The sequence below is a fragment of the Pagrus major genome, chromosome 24 (assembly GCF_040436345.1).
Source record: "Pagrus major chromosome 24, Pma_NU_1.0".
Taxonomy (NCBI): Eukaryota; Metazoa; Chordata; class Actinopteri; order Spariformes; family Sparidae; genus Pagrus; species Pagrus major.
The window spans coordinates 15,613,873-15,640,244 of NC_133238.1; the positions used below are offsets into that span (position 1 = coordinate 15,613,873).

At 40.5% G+C, this 26,372-nt stretch overlaps 1 protein-coding gene across 1 annotated transcript; it reads right to left on the minus strand.

Moving 5' to 3' along the window:
* Nucleotides 1-25,470, minus strand: LOC140992233 (growth hormone receptor-like). Its single transcript, XM_073462521.1, has 9 exons — nucleotides 25,316-25,470; nucleotides 11,958-12,073; nucleotides 6,859-6,997; nucleotides 5,583-5,752; nucleotides 2,892-3,070; nucleotides 2,410-2,563; nucleotides 2,225-2,312; nucleotides 1,932-2,001; nucleotides 1-1,537 (listed from the first exon to the last, which is right to left on the minus strand). Exons 2-9 carry the CDS (start codon nucleotides 12,052-12,054, stop codon nucleotides 866-868), a joined length of 1,569 nt encoding a protein of 522 aa, XP_073318622.1. The 5' UTR covers nucleotides 12,055-12,073; nucleotides 25,316-25,470; the 3' UTR covers nucleotides 1-865.
* Nucleotides 25,471-26,372: the final 902 nt, after the last annotated feature.

Sequence of the window (26,372 nt, forward strand, 5' to 3'; positions counted from 1 at the left end):
GGCTTGTAGGGGGCCTGACTTCCTGTCAAAAATATCAGCTTTTTGTTGGCACGAAAACCAAAGTCAAATAAAAAACATCTGTTTCCTGTCAATCAAAACACGGCTCGCATGTGGCCCGACTTCTTGGTAAAACTATCCGGTTTTTGTCGGCACAAAAAGATCTGTTTTTCTCCACAAAGCAACGGTAATGCAAACACGGTTTGCAAATATGTCTACTGCTAACATTTCATCCTGGCGACTGGCCTGTATTTTCTGTAATTAAGCAACCAATCACAAAGTATACAATCTGAATCCATGCACAGTGCACGTGAAGGGCCTTGAGATATGCGTTTCAGGTGTGTTAATATGGATGAAGATTATTACTGAAAAGGTGCTAAAACGCTGGTCTGGACGGAGAACTGCTTCCATAAACACTGTACGTGTGGACAAGGCCTGCTTTTTTTTCAGGTTAATTTCATATTGTGGTTTTTAAAATCAGATCTTGTCACCTGCAGCTTTAACAACAACCGGTTTGGTTCCCTAAAGTACATAACAGTTCCTGGGCAGGTTACCAAAAACAGAAAGAAGTCGACGTCCAGAGGAACATTTACACATACAAAAGAAGAGTTTGTCACTGGAACACAATGCTGTGTATTGCACCGGGAATTGTGTTTCATAGAGTCTGAATTGTTTTTTTGTTTGTCCACAAAAAACAACATCTGTTTGTGACGTGTTTGCAGTGTGAGGTTCGTACTTTTGCTTCTTTTCAAAGCTGACGTACTGCAGGTTCAATTCCTGTTTTTCAGGAAGTCAGTTTCTCACAGCCTCCGTGTTTCAGCACATTCAGCTTTCACAGTATTTGTGTTTTTGTGGATGTCTCTTCTGCTCAGCCTTGGTTGTCAACAGCAGCCGGCAGCAGAGGGTCCGCCGCCTCGTTCCTCTCAGCCTCGGCGCTATCTTTCGTCCGCTTCATCACGTTCTTCCTGGCGTGGTAGTCGGCCAGCTTTTTCTTCTTCTCCTCTGCGTCTAAGTCGACCCTCGGCAGAGGCGGGAACTCCCGGCAGTACGCCGGCGGCAGGCACGGCACCAGATGCACCTCGCCACTTTCATTCATGAGCTGGACGCAGGTGTAGAAATCCTGTGGCGAGCGGTTGGTGTCAGGAACGGGGACGCCATTGGAGAGGCCGGGATGTCCCATCACGCTGTACTCCGTCCCCGGCAGCGACACAATCTCTGGCCTCGGCCACGGGGACGGCATGTCCTGCGCCAGGCCGAAGCCTTCAGGAGTCGAGGAGCAGTAGGGCGACAGGCTCTGCATGTACGACGTTGGGTTTTGGGTCGTGAACTGATGATGGGCGGCCACAGGCGTCAGGACGCACGGAACCATCAAGGCGTCCTTATCTCTGTCTGTCGGGCCGGCCGGGACGCCGCAGGCCCTCGGCGTGGTGAGATAGACGGCGTCTGCGTTGACCTGATCCCAAACCTCCTCAGTGTAGCTCGGAGGTCTGTAGCTGTGGAAGTTACTGAAGTGATGGTTGATCTCGTCCAAGTTCCCCTTCTGAAGGTGGAAGGAAGGGAACAGATAGAAGGACAAACAAAAAGATAAATCAGGACGGTGCAAGAAAAAGGCAAACGAAGGTCAGACAGAAGAGACAGAAGGAAAGTTTAACCAAAAAATGACGAGTAAAGAGAGAAAGAAACCAGTACAGTGTGTAAAAAGAAGGGGAGGAGTAGGAAGAGAGAAAGAGCAGGACAGAACGGAAAGTTAACGAGAGGAAAAGTAGAAAATTCAAATTGAAGAAAATGAGTGCAAGCAAACGAGGAGAAAAGATGAGGAAGAGAAATCAACAGAAGAGGAAGGAGGGAAGAGAAAGTCAAGATCACAGAGGAGAAGGAAGAGAGAAAACAACAAAGAGGGAAATTAATGTATGAAGAGGAAATGAGAGTGTTACCTTCAGGAGCAGCGGGTCGATGCCGATGATCCGCGGCTTTGGAATGGGCGGCAGGAAGTAGTCTTTTATTCTGAAAGTACGAACACAGACGCATTGAAAATGTGGCTAAAGAGGTCATTGCAGTAAAATGTCCCCTGTGACTGTTAAACTGTTTTATATCATTAGATCATTTTGTTGTGGTTTGAGGTTTAAAAATAATCCATAATTCCCCTCAAATGCATCAAACTAAAGTAACGAGCCTGTTTTGAAAGTGTGAGGAGGAGAAAGTTCAGATATTAACTGTGTTTTCTCACCTCTTGCTCTGTGGAAGAACACCGAAGGCGATAATCAGCAGCGCCACGACGCCGACTCCCGACACCAGAATCCTCACCAGCAGTTTACCTGCACGTGTTCAACCACAGACATTTCATTAGTCATCAGTCACCGGGAGCTTTTTGTGGAAAAGATAACAGAACAGCAGCAACAACAAGCTGTGTACCTGCAGGCGGCCTGGCGGGGATGCTCATCTGCAGCGTGTTGCTCCACTCGCTCCACAGGCCGTAGTTGTGCGAGCGGCAGCGAACTCGCACCACGTAGTCGCCGACGGGGAGGCCGAGCAGCTCCACGTGAGGCTCCCGGAGAGGAAGCTTCACCTGAGGACAGCCAATCATTTATATTCATGATGAGCCGGTGTTTGATCACTTCACTGTTCTTTGAGGAGTTTCAAAGAAGTATTATATTTACTTTAGTAATTACACAACTGTAACAAACTGTATTTAAGGGTGACTGTAACTGACAACAGCAAGAATAACGTTCTGTGGCGTCCATCTGAATTCCTGCATTCAAATCTTTACTTTGACCAAAGTAAAAAGAATAAACATCCCAACAATCCTGAAGTATTCAAAGTAAACATTCATCTTTCTGCAGAACGGCTCATTTCAGCAGTGAACAGACGTATTTTCTGGATTTCCGTGCGTTTACCTTCCAGTTGTCGGGCTCGTTGACTCGTCTGTACTGCAGCTCGTACAGCAGCGTGATCCAGCCGTACTGCAGGTCAGAGGGCACCGGGTACGACCAGGACAGCAGCACGTTGTGACCCATCTCGTCCCCGCCGGCGTCCGTCAGCTCGTGGGTCAGGTTCACCGGGGCTTCGGTCTGAACTGTGGACCGCACACACAGAAACATGATGAGAAATGTTCCAGATCAAAAGACATCTTTAAATGTTTCTGCCTCGGGCTCAGCACTCTCAGCGTCTTCCAGCCCACAATGCACTGGGGCTAATCACCTGCTCGCAATATATATCACGAAGATCAGTTGTGAACTTGAGTCGCATGTTTTATGATTATTAATTCATACATGTTAATCAGAATGGTTCAAACACAGCAGGACTCTGGTTGTTAACACGAGATAACGTCCTGTATTATTCATGCGGCAGGAACTTCATTTATTATTCATGTTACGCAGATTTTTATACACATCCACATTTTAAATATTAATCTGTGTATATTCTGATGCAAACTCATGGTGCCACTGTGAAGCTGATACTAATCATCCTTACATAGATCTGTTACTCTCTGAGCCATCAGGCTGAAATTCATCTCATTTCTTCCTCAACAAGATTTAAAGACGAAGTGACATCCAAATGATATTTAAGCACGTTTAAAGAGGATCTTTGAACTGATCATAAGAAAAGAAAAAACTTGTTACAATTAAAGAAATTTCCCAAAAAAAACCTTGGTATAATTTTGCACCAAACTTCATTTAAAAGAATGCAGTTTTTTCTTATTCTTATTTCTAAAACTGTAGTTGCCGCTCTCGTCCCAGTCGTTTCATATGAACACATGAGGAATGTGTTGCAGCGACGTCACATTCAAGTGTAAACGGTCTCTGTCAATGAGCTCATGACCTTCTGTCACGCAGCAGTGTGTTTCATGGCGAGGCCGCCGCCCTGCACCGCGCTGTATCTGCACTCCCTGCAGGGACCAGATAACAGCGACGTCCCTGACATCTGAGACCGACAAAGATTGCTACACAAGTCACATGGACCCACACACAAGGCTTTTTTACACACATGTTAGCTCTGATACATCACACACACGCCTGTGCTTCTTCACATGACACACACACAAACAAAAACACCACACACATACACACACACACACAGCAGCTCAGGAAGTAGAGTCCAGATCTGCAGCGTCGGGATAATAACACACACTGTGTCTCTAATAAATGAGATAAAGAGCTGCAGGAGACTCGCAGAATCACTGCCAAAATAAGAGCATAGTTCAAGTGCATTTATACAATCTCCAACATTTAATTGTTTACAGGTCATAACAAGTGCTTCTACGGAGGACTCAAACTGCCAAAATCAAATTATATATAATAATAAAAAATTATAAATAATAACTTAAAAAAATAGCAACCTCCCCAAAAAATTGACGACCAAAAAGCTTTTTTTTTTTAAATCAACCCCCCACACAATTATGCATAATTCAAAAAAATGTACAACCAAAAAAAAACACAACAAAGCCAACTCCCCCCCGAAAAAACCCCCAAAATAATCAACCATTCTCCCCCATTTAAATAAAATACAAAAAAAACATAAATTTGACTGCCCCACTAACATTTCACCTTCAAAAAAATATAAATAGAATAAAAACTGACAAAAACCCCATAACAATATCAAAAAAACAACAAAAAAACAAACAAAAAAAGAGACCAACCGACTCCCCACCTGTAAAACAAAACAAAACAAAACATAAAACAAATAAAATGTAGCTGACAAAATAAACAAAGGTAATACGTTTGCAAAAAATACAATACAGGGGAAAAGCAAAAGGAAAAAAATCTATACGTAAATTAATAATAAATATATTTTTTGAAAATGATAAATAACTCAAAAACAAAATTTTTAAAATTAAGTCACGCCTTCATTTATTTTTTAACGTTATTTTTGATTTTGGCAGTTTCAGTCCTCCGTATGTTTCAAGTGTTCTGACGATTAAGAAAATCAGATTCTGGTATCTTCCATAAAGTGGTGGCTCGTCGGGATGAATTACTTTTTACTGTTCATACAGTTTTATTACTGTTTGGTACTCGAGTGTTTAACAGTGGCTGCATTAGTTCCTCGCCCACATGGACTTACATAAAACATAACAAAGAACTTCTTGTCTCCGGCCACAAGCAAAGGCAGGTGATCTGCTGGGCTCCGTGAAACCATATATTACATTTTAGTGTTTACAGATTTTTAACGATCATTTTTTCAAACAGATCTGTCTTTATTTGGTTTGGTAAAAATACAGATTAATAATTTATAATAAGAAAAGAGGAAACCTGTGGCATTAGACGATTTGCATGAGACCACTACGGTTTAATTTTGCGCCAAACTTCATTGAAAAAAGTGACGATTTTAGGATCAGAGCAAATAGGTGCTTATGATGTTGCAGCTGTGTGGAAAAAGAAAATCAGTTAAATACGTGATCACAAGAAAAGAAGAAACCTTTGATATTAAAAGAAACTTGCACCAAACCTTGGTTTCATTTTGAACCAAACTTCATTGAAAAAAGTGACGTTTTTGGGATTGGTGCCAAATGTGTGGGTGAAAAAAATCAGATAATAAACTGAATAAATATAATAATTAATCTCCTTTTAGCAGATCTGCTGATATCTTACCGATATCTGCCACGTCCAGGCACTTCTCCTGCGAGGTGTAGTTGGCGTGGGAGGTGACGGCGGTCACGTTCATGCAGTAGATCTTCCACACGGTCGTGTGGCTGATGTCGAAGAAGCAGCTGTTGGAGCCGGCAGTCACGTAGTCTGGACACTCGTGTTTGGGCCCTTTACTGTGAACACGAGAGAGAAGTTATAGAGAATTCCCACCAGATTTATTATTGTTTTAAATCTAATCTCTCGGACGTAAACTCTCTTTTCAACAACTCTTTTATTCCAGGTTGTTATTGTCATTTTTACCACATGATCCCAGATTTACATAAGTGGTCCTCGAACAATCGATGGAGCTGTGGGCGATGCAACGTCGGGTCAAAAGCACAATCCAATTTGTTCTGATTACTGCGGGCAGATTCCCTCCGTGTGTGCAGCCTGGCATCGGCCCGAGGACACGTCAGGCTGCGTTCAGGACTTCATATCGACACGTTGAAAGCTTTACGCTCGAGCGGAGCGCGACAAATCAAACTGGATTATTCACACCATCCAGAAACTTTAGTGGACCTTTAATCTGGGGCTGTTGTTCCTGATAAAGGGGAAGTTTAAGACTTTTAACCAACTGTGTTCAACTTTGTGCCGTTCTTCTTTCAAACTTATCATTTCTTTCTCAGAGCAAATTAGTAAGAAAACAATTTGAAGGATGTGTTTGAGTCATTATTCAAGCTAAAATAATTTAAATTCGATACTTCCCGACTCTCAGATTTGAGGATTTGTGATCTTCCTTCGTCTTGAATTTGAGTAAACTGAATCTGTTTTGGACTCTTGTGTTCTGATGTTTTATAGACCAAACTATTAATGAATAATCAAGAAAACAACATGCAGATGAATTAATAATAAAGTAAATAAAAGTTGCAGCACAAGAGCAAAATGTTTCAGCATTAAGAAACAAACAGACATCTATCAATTATTTATGGTCACATCTTACAGAAGTGTTTAATGTAAGTAATTAAAGATTAATCACATATATTCATACAATGGTTACACTTTATAACAGTCAGTGGAGTAACTACTTGAATATAAGGCGGTAAAAAAAGACGCCATTTCCCTGTGAATTGTCTCAAAAAACAATCAATCAACAAGTACAAGTACCTCAAAACTATACTTAGTACTTGCGTAAAGTGTGTGTGTGTGTGTGTGTGTGTGTGTGTGTGTGTGTGTGTGTGTATATGTGTGTGTGTATATGTGTGTGTGTGTGTGTGTGTGTGTGTGTGTTGTGTATACACACTCTTTGGAGTAGGTGAGGACGTAGGTGACCTGCTCGTCGTCCGTCAGGTTGTCGAGCGGATGCCACCAGCAGGTGAAGACCTCCATGTTGGGCGAGCGGCAGTTATAGATGTGGGGCCTCGTCGTCACGGCAACCTCTTCTGTGAGACGAAGAAAAAAAAAAACTCAGTCGAGGCAGTGTGAGCCCATCACCATGACAACAGCGCTGAATAGTAACGCGATTTCATGCATGTGCAGGTTCACACACACACACACACACGCAGGTGAGAGACTCACGTTTGTGCTGCTGAGACACACACACACACACACACACACACACACACACACACACACACACACACACACACACACACACACACTCTGGTTTGTAACGAGTTGTACAGGAACGTGTTTTTGGGCTCTGCACTTGAGATTTGTTTGTTCTGAATTAGCAAAGAAATAATTACTCAAAGAATAAAGAATGAAGATAAATCTGAGGGGTGGAAAGATGATTTACTTAAAACAAGAAGAAAAAGTACCAACATACGTGGATTGTTTTGAAAGTCGTACAGCAGCACGTAGGCTACAGTGCTGTGGATCACTTGCACTTACAGATCAATTCGGGCTGAGTAATGTGGCTACACTTTAAGATCCCTCAAACATATTTGACAGGACGGTTTCAGTGTAAACGCTTTCATGACCCTGCAGCTGACAGCTTCACGTTACTCTTCATAAAAGTCTTTGTCAGACTTCCAGCTGACTGAATACTCATTTACAGCAAAATAAGGAAAATATCATAAGATATTAATAAACCGAGAGCGTTGATAAGAACCAGAAACATTTCTGACTTAACCCCTGGATATCCATCCGTCCTAAAGAGACAACAGCTGAAATCATCACATGTAATGCAATCCTGCAATAACAGACTTAAGTAGAAAGAACACAAAGTGAACACTTTGTGAACACAAAGAGTAAACAAACCAACTGTAAAGAGACACTAAGCGGCTGTAAAGAGACACTTAGTGGCCGTAGAAAGACACTTGTGGCCGTAAAGAGACACTTAGTAGCCGTAAAGAGACACTTAGCGGCCGTAAAGAGACACTTAGCGGCCGTAAAGAGACACTTAGCGGCCGTAAAGAGACACTTAGCGGCCGTAAAGAGACACTTAGCGGCCGTAAAGAAACACTTAGCAGCCGTAAAGAGACAATTAACAGCCGTAAAGACACACTTAGCGGCCGTAAAGAAACACTTAGCAGCCGTAAAGAGACAATTAACAGCCGTAAAGACACACTTCATGGCCGTTAAGAGACACTAAGAGACCGTAACAAGACAGTTAAGTGATTGCACAGACACTTAACGACCGTAAAAAGAGACACCTAACAAACATAAAAAGCCACTTAAGTGATACTTAACAACCCTAAAAAGACAGAAAAACAAAAAAACACAAAAAACGACCACAAAGAGATGCAAAACACTCACAAGGTGCAAAACAGAGACACAAAAATGACCTCAAAGAGATGCAAAGGTTCAGTGCACACTGGCTCACAGCGTTAATGTGAACATGTGTGATGTGTTGGAAGGAAAATCAAATCCCACCAACAAGAAAACAAACAAACGATTAATGAGGACAGACTAAATAATGGAGAGATAACGAAATGGCCACTCAGTCAGAATATTAGGCCAAACACACACACACACACACACACACACACACACACACACACACACACACACACACACACACACACACACACACACACACACACACACACAGGAACTACAGGTAAAATAATCAATTCTCAACAGTCATCTCTCCTCTCACTCACCTCCACAAAATCCATTTTCTAATGTGATTTGTTTCTGCCTCAAACGCACAAACACACACAAACACACACAAACACACTACTGACTGCAGAGATCCAGACCAGCGGTGGAAAATTGATCAGCGTCTGTAAACGGCAGGAGGTCAGAAGAGTCCTGACCAACAGACCAACACAGATACAGAAACACGTCGTTAGAGGCACAGAAGTGGAAGTGACACTGACCTCTGAACATTTCTGTACAGAAGATTATTTAGTCGTGTTTGTACGAATGGACCGAAACGTCATCCTGCAATAAAGAGCACATTGTTTTCTCCCTGCTAGAAAACTTCCTCTTCTCTGTGAGATCTGCGGCGACATCTGTGTCAATACAGAGACCCTCTGCTGGCTATCATGTAAGAGAAGAAACCTTCAGCGAGGCAGAGAGACATCATGTGCCCTCCACAGATCACAGCAGTGGGAGGTGAGCACTAATCCATGAGAGAATGCATGGAGCCGCAGTCTGAGGGCAGCAGGGGAACAAAGGCCTGTTGTGTATGTTCTAAGGAGATCAGAGAGCCACGCTGCAGGAACTTTCTCGTCAACAACCTCCACTTCTCAGAAATAAAGCAAGAAAAGGCGCAAGCTGCGCACTAATAAAGCTCGACTAATTCATACCTGCGGCAAATGAGACTGGCCTGAGTGTAATTACTGCAGACGCTGCACAGAGTCCGTAGAGCTGCTGAGTTCATTTTCACAGAGAGTCAAGTCAGGGTTTAATTGCATCAAGGCGCCAAGAGGACACAGTCTAACAGGAGGGAGGGAAGTTCTCATGTTTATCTCAATCATTTAACTCCAAACGGACTAAAAAGGGGATATTTAGTCGTCTTTATTAGGAACCACATCGTAGTTTTAAAATGGTTCCCTCCATGGATTGATTACTGAATGGGCCTCTGAAGTGAACAGTCAATCAAAGGACTTCAAACAAACAGACCTAAAACAACCACAAAGGGATGCAAAGATACGCAAACTCACCACAAACAGAAGCAAAACATCTATAAAGAGACACAAAACAACTACACTACACTACAGTGACATGCAGACTACAAAGAGACGCAAACAGACAACAAAGAGATGAAAAGCGACTACAAAGACATTCTAAGCAAACAGAAAGACGCTTACGGCTTCAAAAACACTACAATAAGATGCAAAACGACTAGAAAGAGATACAAAACACATCATAGAAACACAAACCAACTGCAAAGAGATGCAAAACTACCAAGAGACACAAAGACATTAAAAACAACCACAGAGATACAAAACAACTACTAGGAAGCTGCAAAATAACAACAGAGAGAGAAACAACTACAAAAATGACATGAACAGATATTAAACTGGACCACTGTGTGTTTTTTTATGCGGTGATTATCAGCAAAGGCCAAGTGAGGTTGACATCTGGAAGTGGTTTTGAACACGATGGCGACTGCAGATTTAATTTCCTCAGCTTCAAAATAAATCTGTATATTTTCTGTCCTTTTAGAGGCCACATGGATCCAGTCTTCCCCTCGAAACTAAACATTTTCTGACAAAATAATACAGGATATTTATTAAGTTTAAAAATCTGTGACGGTTTTGTTGTTTGTGTTGTCCACTTTTCTGTTTCACAAATAGGATGATGATGGAAATCACTGATAGAAAAGACCAAAACAAAGACTAAAGGCAGATATAAAGTCACGTGACGCTGCTGCTCTTTGTCAGACGACGTTGGCGTGAACAAACTCTGATGTGTCGCATTTGTGATTCAGTAAATCCTGCTGTGTGGTTCAGGTTGTTGTATCTTTGCAGTTTGTGGAGTTGGAGGGACGACAGACGCTTCAAATAAACACAGATAAACAGAAGTTGTGTGTCAAGCAATTACAAACTCCGGGCACATCGTATAATTGGATGCAGATAAAACAAACACACACAGACAGAGAGCATCAAACACATGTTCACTGTGACATCTGTCAGAATTATTGTCATTGCCAAAAGCGTTAATTACCTTTTATGTGGAACAAAACCAGACAGATCTCATTAAGATCCAGATTCATCAGTACATGTGAAATATTGATGAAAATATCAGGAGAATGACTGATCAGACTCAAATGTTGCCTTAAAAACATTCATCAAAAAGCCGAACAGGGCTGATACAGAGCAGGTCTGAACTGGTTGTAATGAACTGATATTGAAAAAGGAAATCAAAGTGATCAATGAATCATCTCTGAAATGAAAGAAGCAGCGTTGTGAGCTCAGCAGGGAGGTATCGACGAGCTGCTGACACATCCAGCTGAGCGGAAATCAAACAGCCGACACAGCTGGCTGCTGTCTGCCTGCACCCGATTCTGTCAGACAGTTCACAGCTGCAACGCTACTCATTTATTTTTAAATGGTCGCAAAACTCTCTGAAAGGACAATTTCTAGTCCTTGCTCAATTTACATATATTACTTCAGAGTTTTAAAACTTTCATCATTTTTCTATCTTTGTGAATTCTGGGTGAGTTGTCACGGATTGATCCCGATATATAGATAAGGTGTCGAACACATAGGCCGTGGAAAACCTAATGACTTCTGATAAAAACAGGTTGAAACTTTCTCACTGAGAAGAGGAGAGAAGAATCCAAAGAGACACAAAACATCTACAAAAAGATACAAAAAGACTACAGAGATCCAAACAACTTAAAAAAGAAATGCTAACCAACTACAAAGAGACAAAAAAACAGATAACAAAAAGGTGCAAAAAGACTACAACGAGATGCAAAATGACTACAAATAGCTTGATACAGATGCAAAGCGGCTACAAAACATGCAAAACAACAACTTCAAAGAGATGTAGAGACACAAAACAATTAAGAGATGCAAAACAACCACAAAGACACATAAAACAACGACAAAGAGACATGAAACAACCACAAAGAGACATGAAACAGCCACAAAGAGACATGAAACAACCACAAAGACACATGAAACAAAAACTGAAAGATTCAAATTCAAATTGGGTGAAAGACAACCACATGCATTCCTGATAATCATTCAACAGCAAGAACTCAATTATGGACGAAGAGCTTTGGAAGTAAAAGAGATGAAAGAGAAAACAGGACCTCGTCTAGACTCAGCCGAGCATGTTGGAGGATCAGTGCCGGTTCAGCAGCAACATCTGGAGCTGGTGTTTTGGTTTTGATTTAAAGCGTCAGGAGAACTGAATTAACGTGTTGATTCACTCTCAGCTCAGGAGATCAAGTCACTCTGTGAACAAATGAATCATCAGTCACATCCTCTGACTCACCGTGGCCGTGTGTTCCTTTATAGACGACGTCCTGGCTGACGAGTCTGCTGCCGCTCACCTGAGGAAGCAGACACATCAGCAGCAGCCTCCACAGCATCCTGCCGCCTTCTGTCGACCTGCCAACGCAGAACAAGCAGCGTAAAACACACGTCAAGACGCCACAGTGCTCTGCGAACTGTGGGGAAGTTTCTGTGTTCAAGTCCACCAGCAGGAACATGTGACCCGAAGACAACTGGACGTTTATATTATAAAGGGCAGTAGGATGATCGCAGTCGCCCTGAGGCTCTTTGAGTCGAAACACTGAGCAGCAGCGATGAAGCTTCACATCCTCCAGTCACGAGATGACATCACATAATCATTCCTCTGCTAGAGCACAACAAAATTCCTCGAAAGAGCGACTGTATTTCATAAAAATGATAACATCAATTTTCTAAGAAACAAGTGGATAATAGAAGTTTACTGCTGGGACATCGTTCCACTTGATTCTCAGGGTCTCAAGATTTCAAGATTTTGGTTTTTCAGTTGGAAAATTATCTTGTTCTCCAGTTTTTATCTAAAAGTGGAAAATCTAATAAACTTAAAAATGCAAAATTTCACCATTTCCATTTTATTTCATCAGAAGCTTTTGACTAGTATTATTGTTTAAGATACACTGAAAATGTCGACAAAGTTTGATTTGTGTTTGATTCATCGCTTTCAGTCTGAAAACATTTAAAACAAAACCTCAGAGATTTCGTTTTGGTCTTTTAGGAGTTGTTTTGCAGGAATCAAAATGATAAATTATGTTGCGTTTTCTTGTTTTATCTTCAAGGGGATGATCTCGTGAAAACAAAGCTCGAGCTCTCGAGTCATTTTTAATGTTTCCCTAAGCTTCGAGAGAAAACAGGGAACACAACATCATCTTTCATTTTGATACCAGAAAAAAACAAATCGTGAAATCTTGTAACAGATTCCTCAAAAGAGGTACTGGATTAAGAGCAACACAGCCATTAACAACAGAGGCAAATGTAGTCAAGTATCCAAAGTAAAAGTACTCAAATCTCCAGATCTGGAGAAGTTAAATGATGCGGCTGATGTGTTATAACTCGTGTTTCATGTCGTTCATGCAGTAACTCCAGCGACCAGATAAACGCTGTGGAGATTATTTCAGCATTTCTCACAGTTACGCAGCATTTTAACAGCCAATCACGCAGACACACAACACACATCTTATTTAAACAGTTGTAGATCTTTGGGCTTTTCAGGTTCTGCTGAAAGCTCATTAGTGTAATCAGCTTAGTGCGGTGACCCACTCTGACCAAGACGATTGAGCATGTGAGTCTGGACGGTCATGAAAAGAAACGCCATTGAAACACACGGTAAACGACGTGGTTTAATGGGTGGTTTTTAGTTTTTTGCCTTGACGTTGCCTGGTTTCCTTCTTAAGAAGAAACAGTTTGCTACCTTCTGAGCTTGAACTTGTCGTCCTATTGGTAGAAAGACAATAAAAAGGTTTGTAAGGTTTGGTTGTTAAATGACTGCAGGAAACATAAATTAGATTTAAACTAATGGGAAAAAGGAAACATGATCGACACATCGACCTGTTCCAGCTCGGGAACCTTTCAAGGAAGAACCTGAGGAGCCCTTCAAGGAACCTCGGTCTAAATTTACTTCAACCAGTCTCTACGTCAGCTGAAGGCTTTCTGACAGCATCAGACAACAGGAAACTACCTGACAAATATAAATAGGTCAATTCCACCACAGGATCTGGCCGAATATCCCGAGTCCTGAAGGGACCTGGTCTAAATGTAGTCCCTGAGCTGTGAGACGTCTCTGCTCCTGGTGTAGGACTCGATGTATACAGATATAATGATGGTCCAAAATGATGTGAAATTCGTCACATTTTCTTGGGGTGTGGACCCTTAAATCACGAAGACACTTTAACTGTGCATCCTCACTCATTGAAAATCCCCCAGCCTCCAAACTGCCCAGATCCCGATCCAATCAAGCATCCGAACATGCCCGATCAAGTCTGACCCATGGAGGCCCCACTGTGGCTCGGATCTGACACAACGACCTCTGGGGATGTTCTGGGATGTCTGGCACCAGAGCGTTGGATCCTTTCAGTCCTGTTGGTTGCAATGCGGGGCCTCCATGGATTGGACTTGTTGCGGTACATCCCATAGATGCTTGATCGGACGGGGATCTGGGGTGTCCAGGTCGACACCTTGAGCTCCTGAGTTTCACGTTTCTCGGGCCCTTCCTGAGCAGCTTTTGTGGTGTTGTATGGTGCATTTTCCTGCTCGAGGAACCACTGCAGATCGATTTTCAGATTAAAAGATTGATATCTAAACTCAGTAATTTTGGGTTAATGTGTGTTATATCATCAACAGCCCCAATATCAAACACAAGTTTTGCAGACATTGATGTGAGTTACGTGGGAAAAACGTAGTATGGGGAGCGTTTGTTAATTGGGAAGACGATGGTGAGATGTCAACAATTGCCAACATTTTTCCAATTAGCAAACGCTATAGTACATCTTTCCAACTATCACTACTAATTCTGTGGCTGATCGTCTTTGTACCACTTTAAATTTTCATAAAGGATTAGATAATTATTACATTCTGTCCTGTGAGAATCCAAAAATCACTGATTCAATTAAAATGAAATCAGAGCGAAACTTCTCAGTTTAGTGTTGATGTAGGCTGTGAGGAGTTTGTTGGTCTTGGATCGTTGATTTGAAGGACTTTCAGAGACCTGAAGATGTGAATATATTTAATATTTTAAGAAAAAAAACAATAAACAAGCCAGGAAGCTAACAGAAATATGGTTTTCCTTTCTTTTTTATCTCTTAATCGTCTTCGTTCTTAAGACTATCTGGTTGAAAAGAAAGTACACTACACTGGAGTTTGCAACACTGTCAGTGTCACGTGATGATTCGGATAAGTTTGTCGTCCAAGGTCAAGAAGACCAGAAATAAAAAAAGCATGACAAAAAAAACCCCACACGTCATCCTTGTATGCAAACAACCAACATCAAGATTCTGCAAACTGAACATTAATGAAGTCACATGGGAGCTTAGAGGTTTTAAAGTCTGCTCTCATGAGGGGAAGGACAACAGAAGTGACATACAAACAGCAGCAGCAGGCGATTCGGGAGCGCTAAGACAACAACCAGAGTGAATAATCCCTGCCTTGATCTTGCAGGAGGATTACAAAAAAGGTCTTGTTGGGCTTTATCCTGAAGCCTCAGTTCACCCTGACGCAGCACAGGCCACGAGCAACGATGATACAAGATGAAAAGTGCATGAAAAAAAGCTGCTCATCCTACAAACCGAGCACAACATGAAAGATCATAGTCTAAACCAACAGCAGTGACTCAACCACATCACCTGACGCACGCAGACAAGGTCCACGTTTTTAATCCTTCAACATCTGCTGTCCCGCCCTGCTCAGTCCAGAACCAACACATCTGACCTACAGCCAAGCGTTAAGTTATGGTTGAAGGTCAAAACTAGAGCTTAGATTGAACCTTAACAGATTGTATAACCAATATCATGATCCTTGAGTATTTAAGAGGTCTAAATCACCACTTTAATCACAACATGATATAAAACAATATCAACAGTCTGCCACTATTTGATTTTGATCAATCCCCTAAAAAAAGAAGAAGAAAAAAAGCATAAATAACAGTAAATATCCGAAACATCTATCCCAGTCTAGTCTAAAGTAAATTAAAGCTGATGTTGAACCAAATGCAAAAATCAGCCTGCAGATGACCTCTATTAGCTGGAAAACACAATGGGCCCACATCTTATCGTCTTACATGGTCCAAAGCTCAAATTTAATAACAATATCACTGAGAATGAACACTTTGTGACCTCACAATCCCCCTGTCTGACAGTAACAGGAGCAAAAACTCTTTGTGCTGATAAAATAATCAAAAACAAGTGATTAGGTGGGGGGAAAAAAACGCAAATTCAAAGAGCATAAAACTACATAAACTTGCATCATTTCCAAGTTTAGGGCTTTAAAAACGGCTTTAAACTATATATTACTGGATCTGAAATCTCATTGGCTACATGATGAATCAATCATCCGGACGCTGGCGTGTAAGTGGCTCAGGAGAGAGGAGGAAGAGGAGAGAGTGGTTTCCTGTCTACACGATCACTCCTTGGCCGTTGCAGGCTCTAGGGCGGGCATAAGAAAAACATCTGCCATTTTATTTATTTTTTGGGGGGGGGCGGCATTTGTCATGATTTAATGATGGAAAACTGTGTCTGGATGAAATATGTTACTGAAATGGATCTAATGGACATTTGCGAATAAGAGAAGACAGTTTTTGTTGGAGTTTGATGCTCTACTGAAACACACAGACGCTTTAGTAGTGAGTTGGCGAAACATTGTACATGCTAGTTTGTTAGCTTGATTGTTTGTTGAGTGTACTTTGCTGATGTGGTTGTATCTTGAAATGGTTTGCACGAAAAGAATCGAGAGAATTTAAGCTTTCTAGCGATGTATGGCACGACTATATACTCGCCTAACCTTACATTTAGCTAGGAAACAAATTGTATTTGCATAGCAGAGAGGACACATCTTATTTTTAGTGAAAAACAAACAAAGGATAAATAAATGGTGGCAACCTCATCCCGCTGTCGTTCTTTCTCCTCGTGTCAGCTCATGTGTTTTAATGAGGACACGAGGGGGATGAGCTGTTAGATCCCCTTCAGTCTTCTTCACACTTCGCCCCCCGGTTATCAGCTTCATCACAACTTCCTGTCTGAAGAAAACGATCTTACTCGAGGGTAAAGTCTTGTGCATGTGACTCCTCTGACCATGAGAAAACATCTCTTTATTTTGGTCACACTGAACAGCCTCCAACAGCCCAGAGGGACGACATAAACTGAGGAATGTCTACTGCCGTTTATTCATGCTGCAGAAATACCAAAAAAAGGCATCTGATGCAGCAGCTGGAGTCAGACTTTTGATACAGCAATGTAATGCCCCAGTAAAGCTGGATGTAACTTCACTAACATCCAGCTGGATTATGACTGTTCACACTGGTGATTACTTATTGACAGACTGCACAGTGCATGTGGTAAACTATTACCTACTAACACCTGATGGCTTTCAAAGATAGGCAGGTGACTGTGTGCTCTTTATTAAGTCATCTAAGCAACTTTTTATCACAGACACATCTCAAAGTCCTTTAGGTAAGAACACAATGTAATACTGAGACATAACTGATTCAGGACTATAATTGTGGAGTTTGGCTGAAGACAACCTGCAGATCCTCGGCTGAATGCTGAAACTATACGACAGTAACAGGACTGTTACTACTGTTTTTCTGTGAACATCAATTTATTTCAGGGCACAACAACCTTGGTTACAAAAAAATCTTTATGATATAATATTTAAGATTTCTGCATTAAAATTTCCAAAAATGACACTGTTGCCTTGCGTTCTTACATTATCCCAAATGTTTACAACAATGTTCAAACTAGAAAAATCTGTAATTTTACTCAAGTTAACGATGCAACTTAATATGCCAGATTTTTAACATCATGATCCATGAATTATTCTCTGAGAAATGAACAACAATGGGGGGAAAAATGTTAAAGAAAGTAAGAAAAAAATCCTGGATTTATCTGGATCTGCACCAAAAGTTAATGAGGTCTATTCTGGGCTGAGACACATCCTCCGTCCAAGTTTGGTGGAAATCAACCACCAACCAACCAATAAACAAACCAACCAACCAATAAACAAACCAACCAACCAACCAAAAAAAACAACCAACCAACCAAGTGGAAAATAATACTAAAACAACTGAAATGAAGAATAAATGAAATGGAAAAGTAAATTAATATGTGAAATAACACAGAGGTAAATAAATAACAAAAGTAAAATAAAACAGAAACATCAATTGATTTCACATTTTATAAAATAATTAATACCTACATGTATTTTCTATGTTATTTTGGTGCTTTTAATGGTACCCATTTATTTATTGATTTGATTTTGGCAGTTTCAGTCCTCCATACTACCTTCTACCTAATACCTTGAATTTCAAGAGCTTTACGGCCTTTCTGTGACCGGCTGACACTCTTGACACTCTGACAACTTTCCAGAATTGATAAACAGTGTTTTGGAAACTATTTTTGGCAGCATTAACTCAGGCTAAATCCAGCTTAGCACAACAAAGGCCGGCCTGTTGTCTCTCTCAGGGAGTCATGGAAAGGCCTTATATCACATCTCACAGATTATTCATCATACCAACAGTTAATCTCATTCAATCGAGCCCCGTCTGACCCTGCATGGCTTCCTGATCGTAAATGTAGATAATTTCTCCAACAAAAATTAGATCAAGCAACGTCACATGATGTTTCATCAACATTCAGGAGGAAATACCTCCTGTCTGTAATTAGATCCAAACAGGCAGAGTCCGGTCAAAAGTAATTTCATTTCATTTTCCTGAGGTCAACGGCGAATTGTCAATTTAATATATATATATATATATATATATATATATATATATATATATATATATATATATATATATATATATATATATATATATATATATATATATACATACATAGACGTATATATATTATTGTGCATTTTATATTTAATGTAATGTAAAAAATGTGACATGAAATTGATTGAAGTTATGTTAGTTTATGGTAATCCTTCATCCAAGTTTGGTAGAAATCTGTTCAGTAGTTTCACTGAAATCCTGCCGACAAACCAACCAACTACCAACCACTCGTCCGACTGACCGACCGACCAAGAACCAACCAGCTGACGGACCGACCAACCAACCGACCAGCCAACAAAAAACCCCACAAACTAACCAAAAGCATCCGTCACAGAGAAAGAAAACGCGCTGCAGCTAACAAATGCCAAACAGAAATGCCATCACAAACCCAACAGCAGCTCTAATAATTATCACTCGGCAAAGGTTAATCTGATACATGAATGCAGCATCCCTCCTGTCAGATCCTCACAGCCAATCACAACATGTGATTCACCTGTTGCCGTGACGACCGGCTTCCTACTAATACAGCTGATCAATGACAGTGCGCTACAGGTTTGTGACGGTCCAGAGACTGACAGGTTAATCTATACCGACACACATCAACGACCAAATATCACAAATAATCATTAATTCAGTTTGTTGACCCACAGCAGGAAGGACAGATAATTGGCACCACCTTCGATGGCTTACTTTATAATTTTCCAGATGTAGAAGATAATCTAAGTCATTATGAGAGCACTCAACAGGGTACGTCTACTCATTGATCTGTTAAATGCCAATCAAAACGGGCATTTCATGTGGAGATTTTCAAAGTGTGTGTTGAAGCAGAGGAGCAGAGGGACAGGTAGGAAAACCAATGCAGAACTTGCCTGAGAAACATCATGTTTTTAAGTTTTCTGAAGTATCAAAGTAATCCAGTGATATTTCTATACATTCATGTTTACACTGCAAACAGGAAGTGCTAACATCTAATTCAGCTAACTTTTAATGAATGATTTTGCCAACATTTTCAGCCAGTTAGCGGCTAGCAGGTGGTAGCAGAGCGTAAACAGTAGAGTTGTAACTAATGATTATTTTCCTGATTAATTGATGTCTTAAACATTATGAGAAAAAATCATCAAAACATCCCAGAATCCACTTAGAATCCATAATAAACAGACGCTCCTCATACGTGCAGAACTTGCCTTAGAATCTTCATGTTTTTAAGTTTTCTTCAGTATCACAGTAACCCAGTGATAGTTGTGTGTACATCCATGAGTAAAACGCAAACAGGAAGTGCTAACAGCTCATTCTGCTAACTTTTAATGCTGCTTAAATGTAAATAAATACCACAGGGCTCAAGCTGTAGCCCACATGACGTCATTATGCTTCCTGTTTATGTCCCTTAAAGGTCAGCAAATTGTGGGAGCTGTAATTGACTAAATAGAAATTAAACCCTTACAGTGCTGACGTTAAATCTACACCTACACACAGTCGATCAGATCTCAGCTGAGCCATGAGTGAGACCTCTTAAGCAGCTTCCCTGTCACCTGGCGCACTTAGAGATATTGAGTGTTCCCTGTCAGTTCCCGCTGTGTCCACTCACACCTGACGTATTTCTGTAAATGCTGTTATTAAATGCTCATCTTGGTTTACTCTAAAAACACCCAGATTTGTATATGGAGTTCTGTCCCAGGCGACACGTCTGCAAAACTCATCTATTTAGCTATTTAAAATAAGAGATAAGGCTTATTTAAAGAGCGCTGTCCCCGCAGGCGAGTCCCTGACCTTTAACGACAAAGACTCTAATTAAACCCCGACACACAAACAGGAAGAAGAGGCTTAATAGGAACGCAGTCACTTAAAAAACAGGAGGAAGATGACATTCAGTTGAATTCATTACTGCATTCAGTTTGACAAAACAAAACGTGTTTTATAATGAATTAAAATATCACTTTGTCGCTCTAATAATTGGCCTACAATGTGCAGCGTCATGGTCGTAGTCTCATAGAAATAATCCAGAATCTCATGTACAAGTTAAAACCAGACACTGGTTCAAAAACACAAGAAGATTTAGAGACTGAAAGGAACATTTTCCACTTGGTTTGTCAGGTGATAATCAATTATATCATTTTAATAAGCATGTTCTGGTTTAGACTTCAACAAAATCTGTATTTATCTACTTTTCTCTGCTTTATATCGAACCATCGAACCATTTTGTGGCTTTTATAGAGAAAACTATTAACAAATTAAATAAAAGGATGTTGGTTTCTTTGTCTTTTCAGTCATTGTTCTTCTTCGCTTCATTTCAAACAAGTTAAATTCAGACTGATATGTTAAGTTTACTATATCGACCAACTTCTACTTGTTACCGATGTCAGAAAATGTTAAAAAATGTCAAGAAGACGTCCTCAGATGTCTTGTTTTGACCACAACACAAAGATATTTCGTTTACTGTCACAGAGGAGGAAAGAAACCAGAGAATATTCACATTTAACCAACTGACATCAGAGAATTTAGACTTTTCAATTATCAAAAAAGTTAATAACTAATCAATTAATCGTTGCAGCTCGAATAAGATCCCGAACAACGAGTTGACAAAATTGTGCATTACAAGGAAATACTGTAACTATGGTACAGCACCATGATTAAGCAATAAAATATTGTAGTTTTACAACAAGGTACACATGCTAACATGCTAAAAGGCTAACATGCTAAAAACAAACTAACAGGCATACAAGTGGTCCAACAAGGTACAGATGCTAACAGGTAACAAGCAATATGTTTGGGTTAACATAAAATAACTGTATATTGCTGTAAAATTACAGTAAATGTACTATAAATCTGTATATTTACAGCAACTACAGAGTCTTATGACAGTAATCTCTTTTTACATCATCATACTGTATTTTCACAGAAGAATTGTGTCTAGGCTGCTGTGGAAACACAATTTATTACTGTGATTTAGTAGATTTACTATCGTAAAATAATTACAGTACTACTGTGAATTTACTGCAGTTATTAACCAGTAATGTTCTGTATAATTACAGTAATCATTTTTTTATAGTTCAGGAACAGCTGGGACAAATCCTACTGACTCTACCTTTAACTTTAATAGTCTTTGAATTATATTAATATGACGTGAGCTTCAGTAGCTTTGACCACAAATGCGACACAAGCATCTGTAATCTAATCTAATCTCTAATGGGCTGAATATGTGATTAACAAAATAAAAAACCAGACTTTATCATATTTATTTTCTTTCTTAAATGTTACAGTTTTCATGTGACGGTGAGAAAAACATTCCTGTCAGACAAACTGTTGGACTTTGCGGCCACGACTTCGACCGTCATGTGCAGATGGAGCAGAGATAAGTCTTATCTGAAGGACGTGCTGCTGCTGCCCAGTCGCTCCATTCCAGCACTGGTCAGAGCATCCAGCCATCACAGCTCACACATCGCCTCGGGCAACACACACACACACACACACACACACACACACACACACACACACACACACAGACGGAAAACACAGATCTGAACAGACAGCAGCATTCGATCCACAGGGAGTCACATGCACCGCTGCATGCAAACCCAATCACACACGCAGTCACACAGACTGACGCCAGCTTGGAGTTAACACAGCAGTCTTATATAATCCTGCACGGAGATATGTTACTAATTAACAGACAGCAATCACATCGAGAACATGCTGACACTCAGAAACATAACGGACACAGTGAGGACGGCGGCTGATTTTAATTAGACGAGATACAAGTGTTAATTTAACAACCAGCGCTGAAGCTACTGACTTTAAGACTTTTAATTCCAAGATTTTAAAGCTTTTTATCGTCATTCAGTGTCTCTTTGGACAACAACATCCTCCAAATGTCCCCCAATCACCCCCTTCAACACACACCTGCAGTTACCACCAGTAACCACAGGTGTCGCCACTCAACCAGCACTGATATCTGAAGGACAGACGCTTTAAAGACCTCTGGATGTGCAGTCACACAAGAACAGCTTTCATCTTCTCCGTCTCGCCCTTCAACGTGTAATTAATTAAATCATCTTTGCCTGTAAAGAGACAACATTTGGCCTGAAGCCTTCTGCTCAGATAATGCACATGTAAAAGGTCATGTGACACATGATCAGCCGTACTGTACTCCGTGTATATGCTTAAATAAATGATCCACTCCAGTGTACAGCAGACAGGAAATACTCTACCATGCTGATAATGTTAAACACTGCAGCACAGAGAAACACCCTGCAGCTCCTCCTCTCCGCTCAACCCTGATTTATTACTTACTTCATAAAAAAGGGTTCATAAGTGACGTGAAGCAGTTTTTTAAAAATAAAGAGAGGCAACGAACTAAGAAGAACTGAGCTGATTTAGCCAGGAGCAGGTCTGTTTCCCCACATGGTTCACCCAAAAATAAGCATCCAGTCATCGTCTCCTCCCTCCATGCTGATGGAAAGTCAGGTGAAGTTTCTTAGTCCACAAAACACTTCTGGAGCTTCACAGTAAAACAGCATTTTAACCCGGTTGTTACATTTTTTGGTCCGTCTGTGTGGCCTAAATAAACAGGACAGGATGTGCATGCTGCACTAAATTAGCCATTTTCTTTATGAAGATCTGTATTGTGAGATCAATGATTGTAGTTTGGCTCGTTGTGACTTGACTCTTAGAAGTTTTGCTCTCTGTGTTAAATTAGCCATTTTCTCTATGAAGATTTGTATTGGGAGGTTCAAGTTTGTTTGTACCCAGTTGCCTATATGAGTAAAGTTTTCTACTTGTGCTTTGACTGCTGAAAGTAAACCTACTGTTGTTAGTGCATTTGTCTCCTTCATTAAAACAGAATTTCTGTTCCCTAAACCAACTAATTTACCTGTGACTGGACTCTTTATAACAAGGTTAAACAATCTGATCTGCAGCAGTCACACTTCTTATTTTCATGCTGGAGCTCTGACTGTAAAGGTTCTGAAATACTTTGCATGTTGTTAGTTTGCAGCAGACGAGGAGGAGAGAGAAACCGACCGGCAGGATAATGATTTATCTGCTTCACCAGACTCAAACACACCAACTGTGCTTTGAAAGTGCTGCTGCTGCTGCACGTCGCTCACAAAGAAAAACAGGAAAACCTTCAAAGTCCGGCAGCAGCAGGGACCGAAGGTGTGCTCACTTTTCTTTGCACCCAACACTCCTCCATTTGTACCTCGCTGCCATCAGCTTCGTCTTGTCGACAGTTAATGATGGAGGCATTTGAGAGAAACAGCCACTGAAGACGTGTCGTCTGTCCTATTTTTGTTCTAGGTGTGGTTTAATTTACACGCCTCGCCGTTCTTATCTGTCTTATCTGTACAGACTAACCATGACATGCAAACTGAACTTATTATCACAGAGAGTGACAGCGGACACGTTCACGGACAGACAACAGTACCACTTTACGTTCCAAGACATCTGAAAGTCCTCATTACAGCCTGCATTTGTTTCCCCCTGTTTAATTTGTCTACTTTAAAGAGCTGGGCCCCATTAACAGAGGCTGTGTCCTCGGCTCAGCAGCACAGGGTTAAACCACTTTCTCTCTCAGAAACTTGCCCCAAAAAATAAAAAATAAGTGTTTTTCTGCTGCCCTGTACTGTGAATCACAGATCATAATCAAATTTCACTGTTTTCTATCACAATCTTTATTTAGATGACATTTTAATTATTAGATTTTCAGCGTGTAACAGATTATAAAAGGATCTCTTGGACATGTTTCTTGTAAAAATCGGAGCAGATAAAGTAAACATCAAGTTACATGATGTTAATAAATAAATCATTAAATAAATGACTTTATTTTAGAAAATGAGCTCCCGTCTGTCGAAATTCAACAACTGACTGACAGAATCCACCTCACTGAGGCTTCAATATGATCCCAGTTTGTATTTTTGAGTTACAAATCACATTTTTGTAATTAAATTAAAATAAAGTTACAGTTTTTGCTGTTGCTGTTTTTAAGCTTGTATTTGTAATTTATAACAAGACGCTTTTTAATGTCTTTGCTCCTCGTCTGATTGTTGGTCATCACATTTTTAATTCCCTATTTCAGATGTAAACAGTGCATGTTTACTGTCTTTATACTGACAAACTGTGACATTAAGATGTTGTGTTAGTGATGAAAATAGAACAATACAGATCAATACTCTACAACACTGTGACAGGAGAGTGAGTACTCAAGAATCGAGGGATTTTACTTGTAATAGAGTATTTTTAAACAATGGTAATGAGTCCTTGTTGTGTCCTCAGGCTGTGGAATAACTTTATTGTTGTCTGTTTACGTCTTTGAGCAAATGTGCTCGACAAACTGAGCACTTGTCCTTTAATGCAGGTTCAGTAAAGTTAATAATCTTCATATCTGGTGACAAATGTCCAAAACCAACAGGCTGTCAGAGGAGGAGAAACACTCTGAACGTCTACAGGTGAATCTACAAACATGGAGACAGACTCAGGTTAGTCACACAATTAATTTGTTTTAATCGTCCAGTTAAGCCCTTTAGTCTCTGGAGATAGGCCTCTGTAAAGTTCCCAGATTTGCTTTCATTGATCCTTGATCAGACAAAACAGCAGATTAAAGATTAAGTTTGTTCTCAGGAGACTTCACTGAACTCCAACTCATAAATCTGCAGTGCAAATAAACAACAACAACAACAACTGAATGAGCATTATTATTATCATCATTATTATTATTATTATTATTATCATTATCATTATTATTATTATTGTTATAGTCGCTGAATTGTTCTTAATGAGCAGTTTGGTTAATTGAGGCGCAGCTGCGCACGAGCGCTCCGTCAGGTGAGGTTATACAACATGAATCTTACCTGTGAAGTCAATGAACCGCTCTGACATCCACCTGCAGACGAGCTGCCGCTTCCTGAAGGCGGATCCGCCGACAGTAGACTCGCACCGGGACCAGGAGCGGCCGGGAGCCGGTGGATGCGGCCGGTAGTCCGGGTGAACTCCCCGAGAAGGAGACGGAGCTGCTGAAAGAGCCGCTGCCAGCGCAGTGTTGCGTTCACGGCCGCCGCTGAAGCCTATTTCTATGCACCTCCTCCTCCTCCTCCTCTTCCTCCTCCTCCTCCTCCTCTGTAAGGAGATTTCCCTCCACCTGGTCCCGCGTCATCACCAGCTGGAGCCTCGGGCCGACCTCCTTCTCTGCTGGAGGAGGAAAGTATGGAAGATCAACACTGAAGAAAAACAAAATGTAAAACATAATGTGAGTCAAAAAATAAATATTCTAATCCTAACATTGGCTGCTATTGGCTTTGGTTACAAAGTCTTATTATATTATATTTAAAATTGAATTATAACCTTTAAAGGTCCAGTGTGTAGGATTTATTTTAGGGGAATCCAATGGCAGAAATTAAATATATTATAATAATTATGTTTAATCATTTTCCTCACCGCAGATTGAGCCTCTCATATCCACAGAGGGAGCAGGGCCTGTGCCACGTTCTACGGTAGCTCAGAAGGGACAATAAAAAGAGCCCTTTGTGTTTTTCACGTTTTTAGCAGCCACCATAGTGGAAGGTGAGATGTTCAGTGTCTACACCACAAGATGACACTACATTAATATTAAAATAAACTAGGTCGACACTATCTCAAAATATTGTCTCTAAGTCAAAATAATGGTAGTGATGAAATTAAAATGTTGGGGAAAAAACTCAAAATTTTGATTATGTAGGACAATCTTATGAGGTGTTAAATCTAAATAATTTCTAATATTTAATTTAATATTTAATATGTCAAAATTTTGGCCAAGAAAAGGGTCAAATGGTGGTAAGATGACACAATTCAACATGAAAAATACAACATTTAAGTTAAAGTAGGAGATGTTACATCAAAAGAAAAAGAAAATGTGATATAATTTAATACATA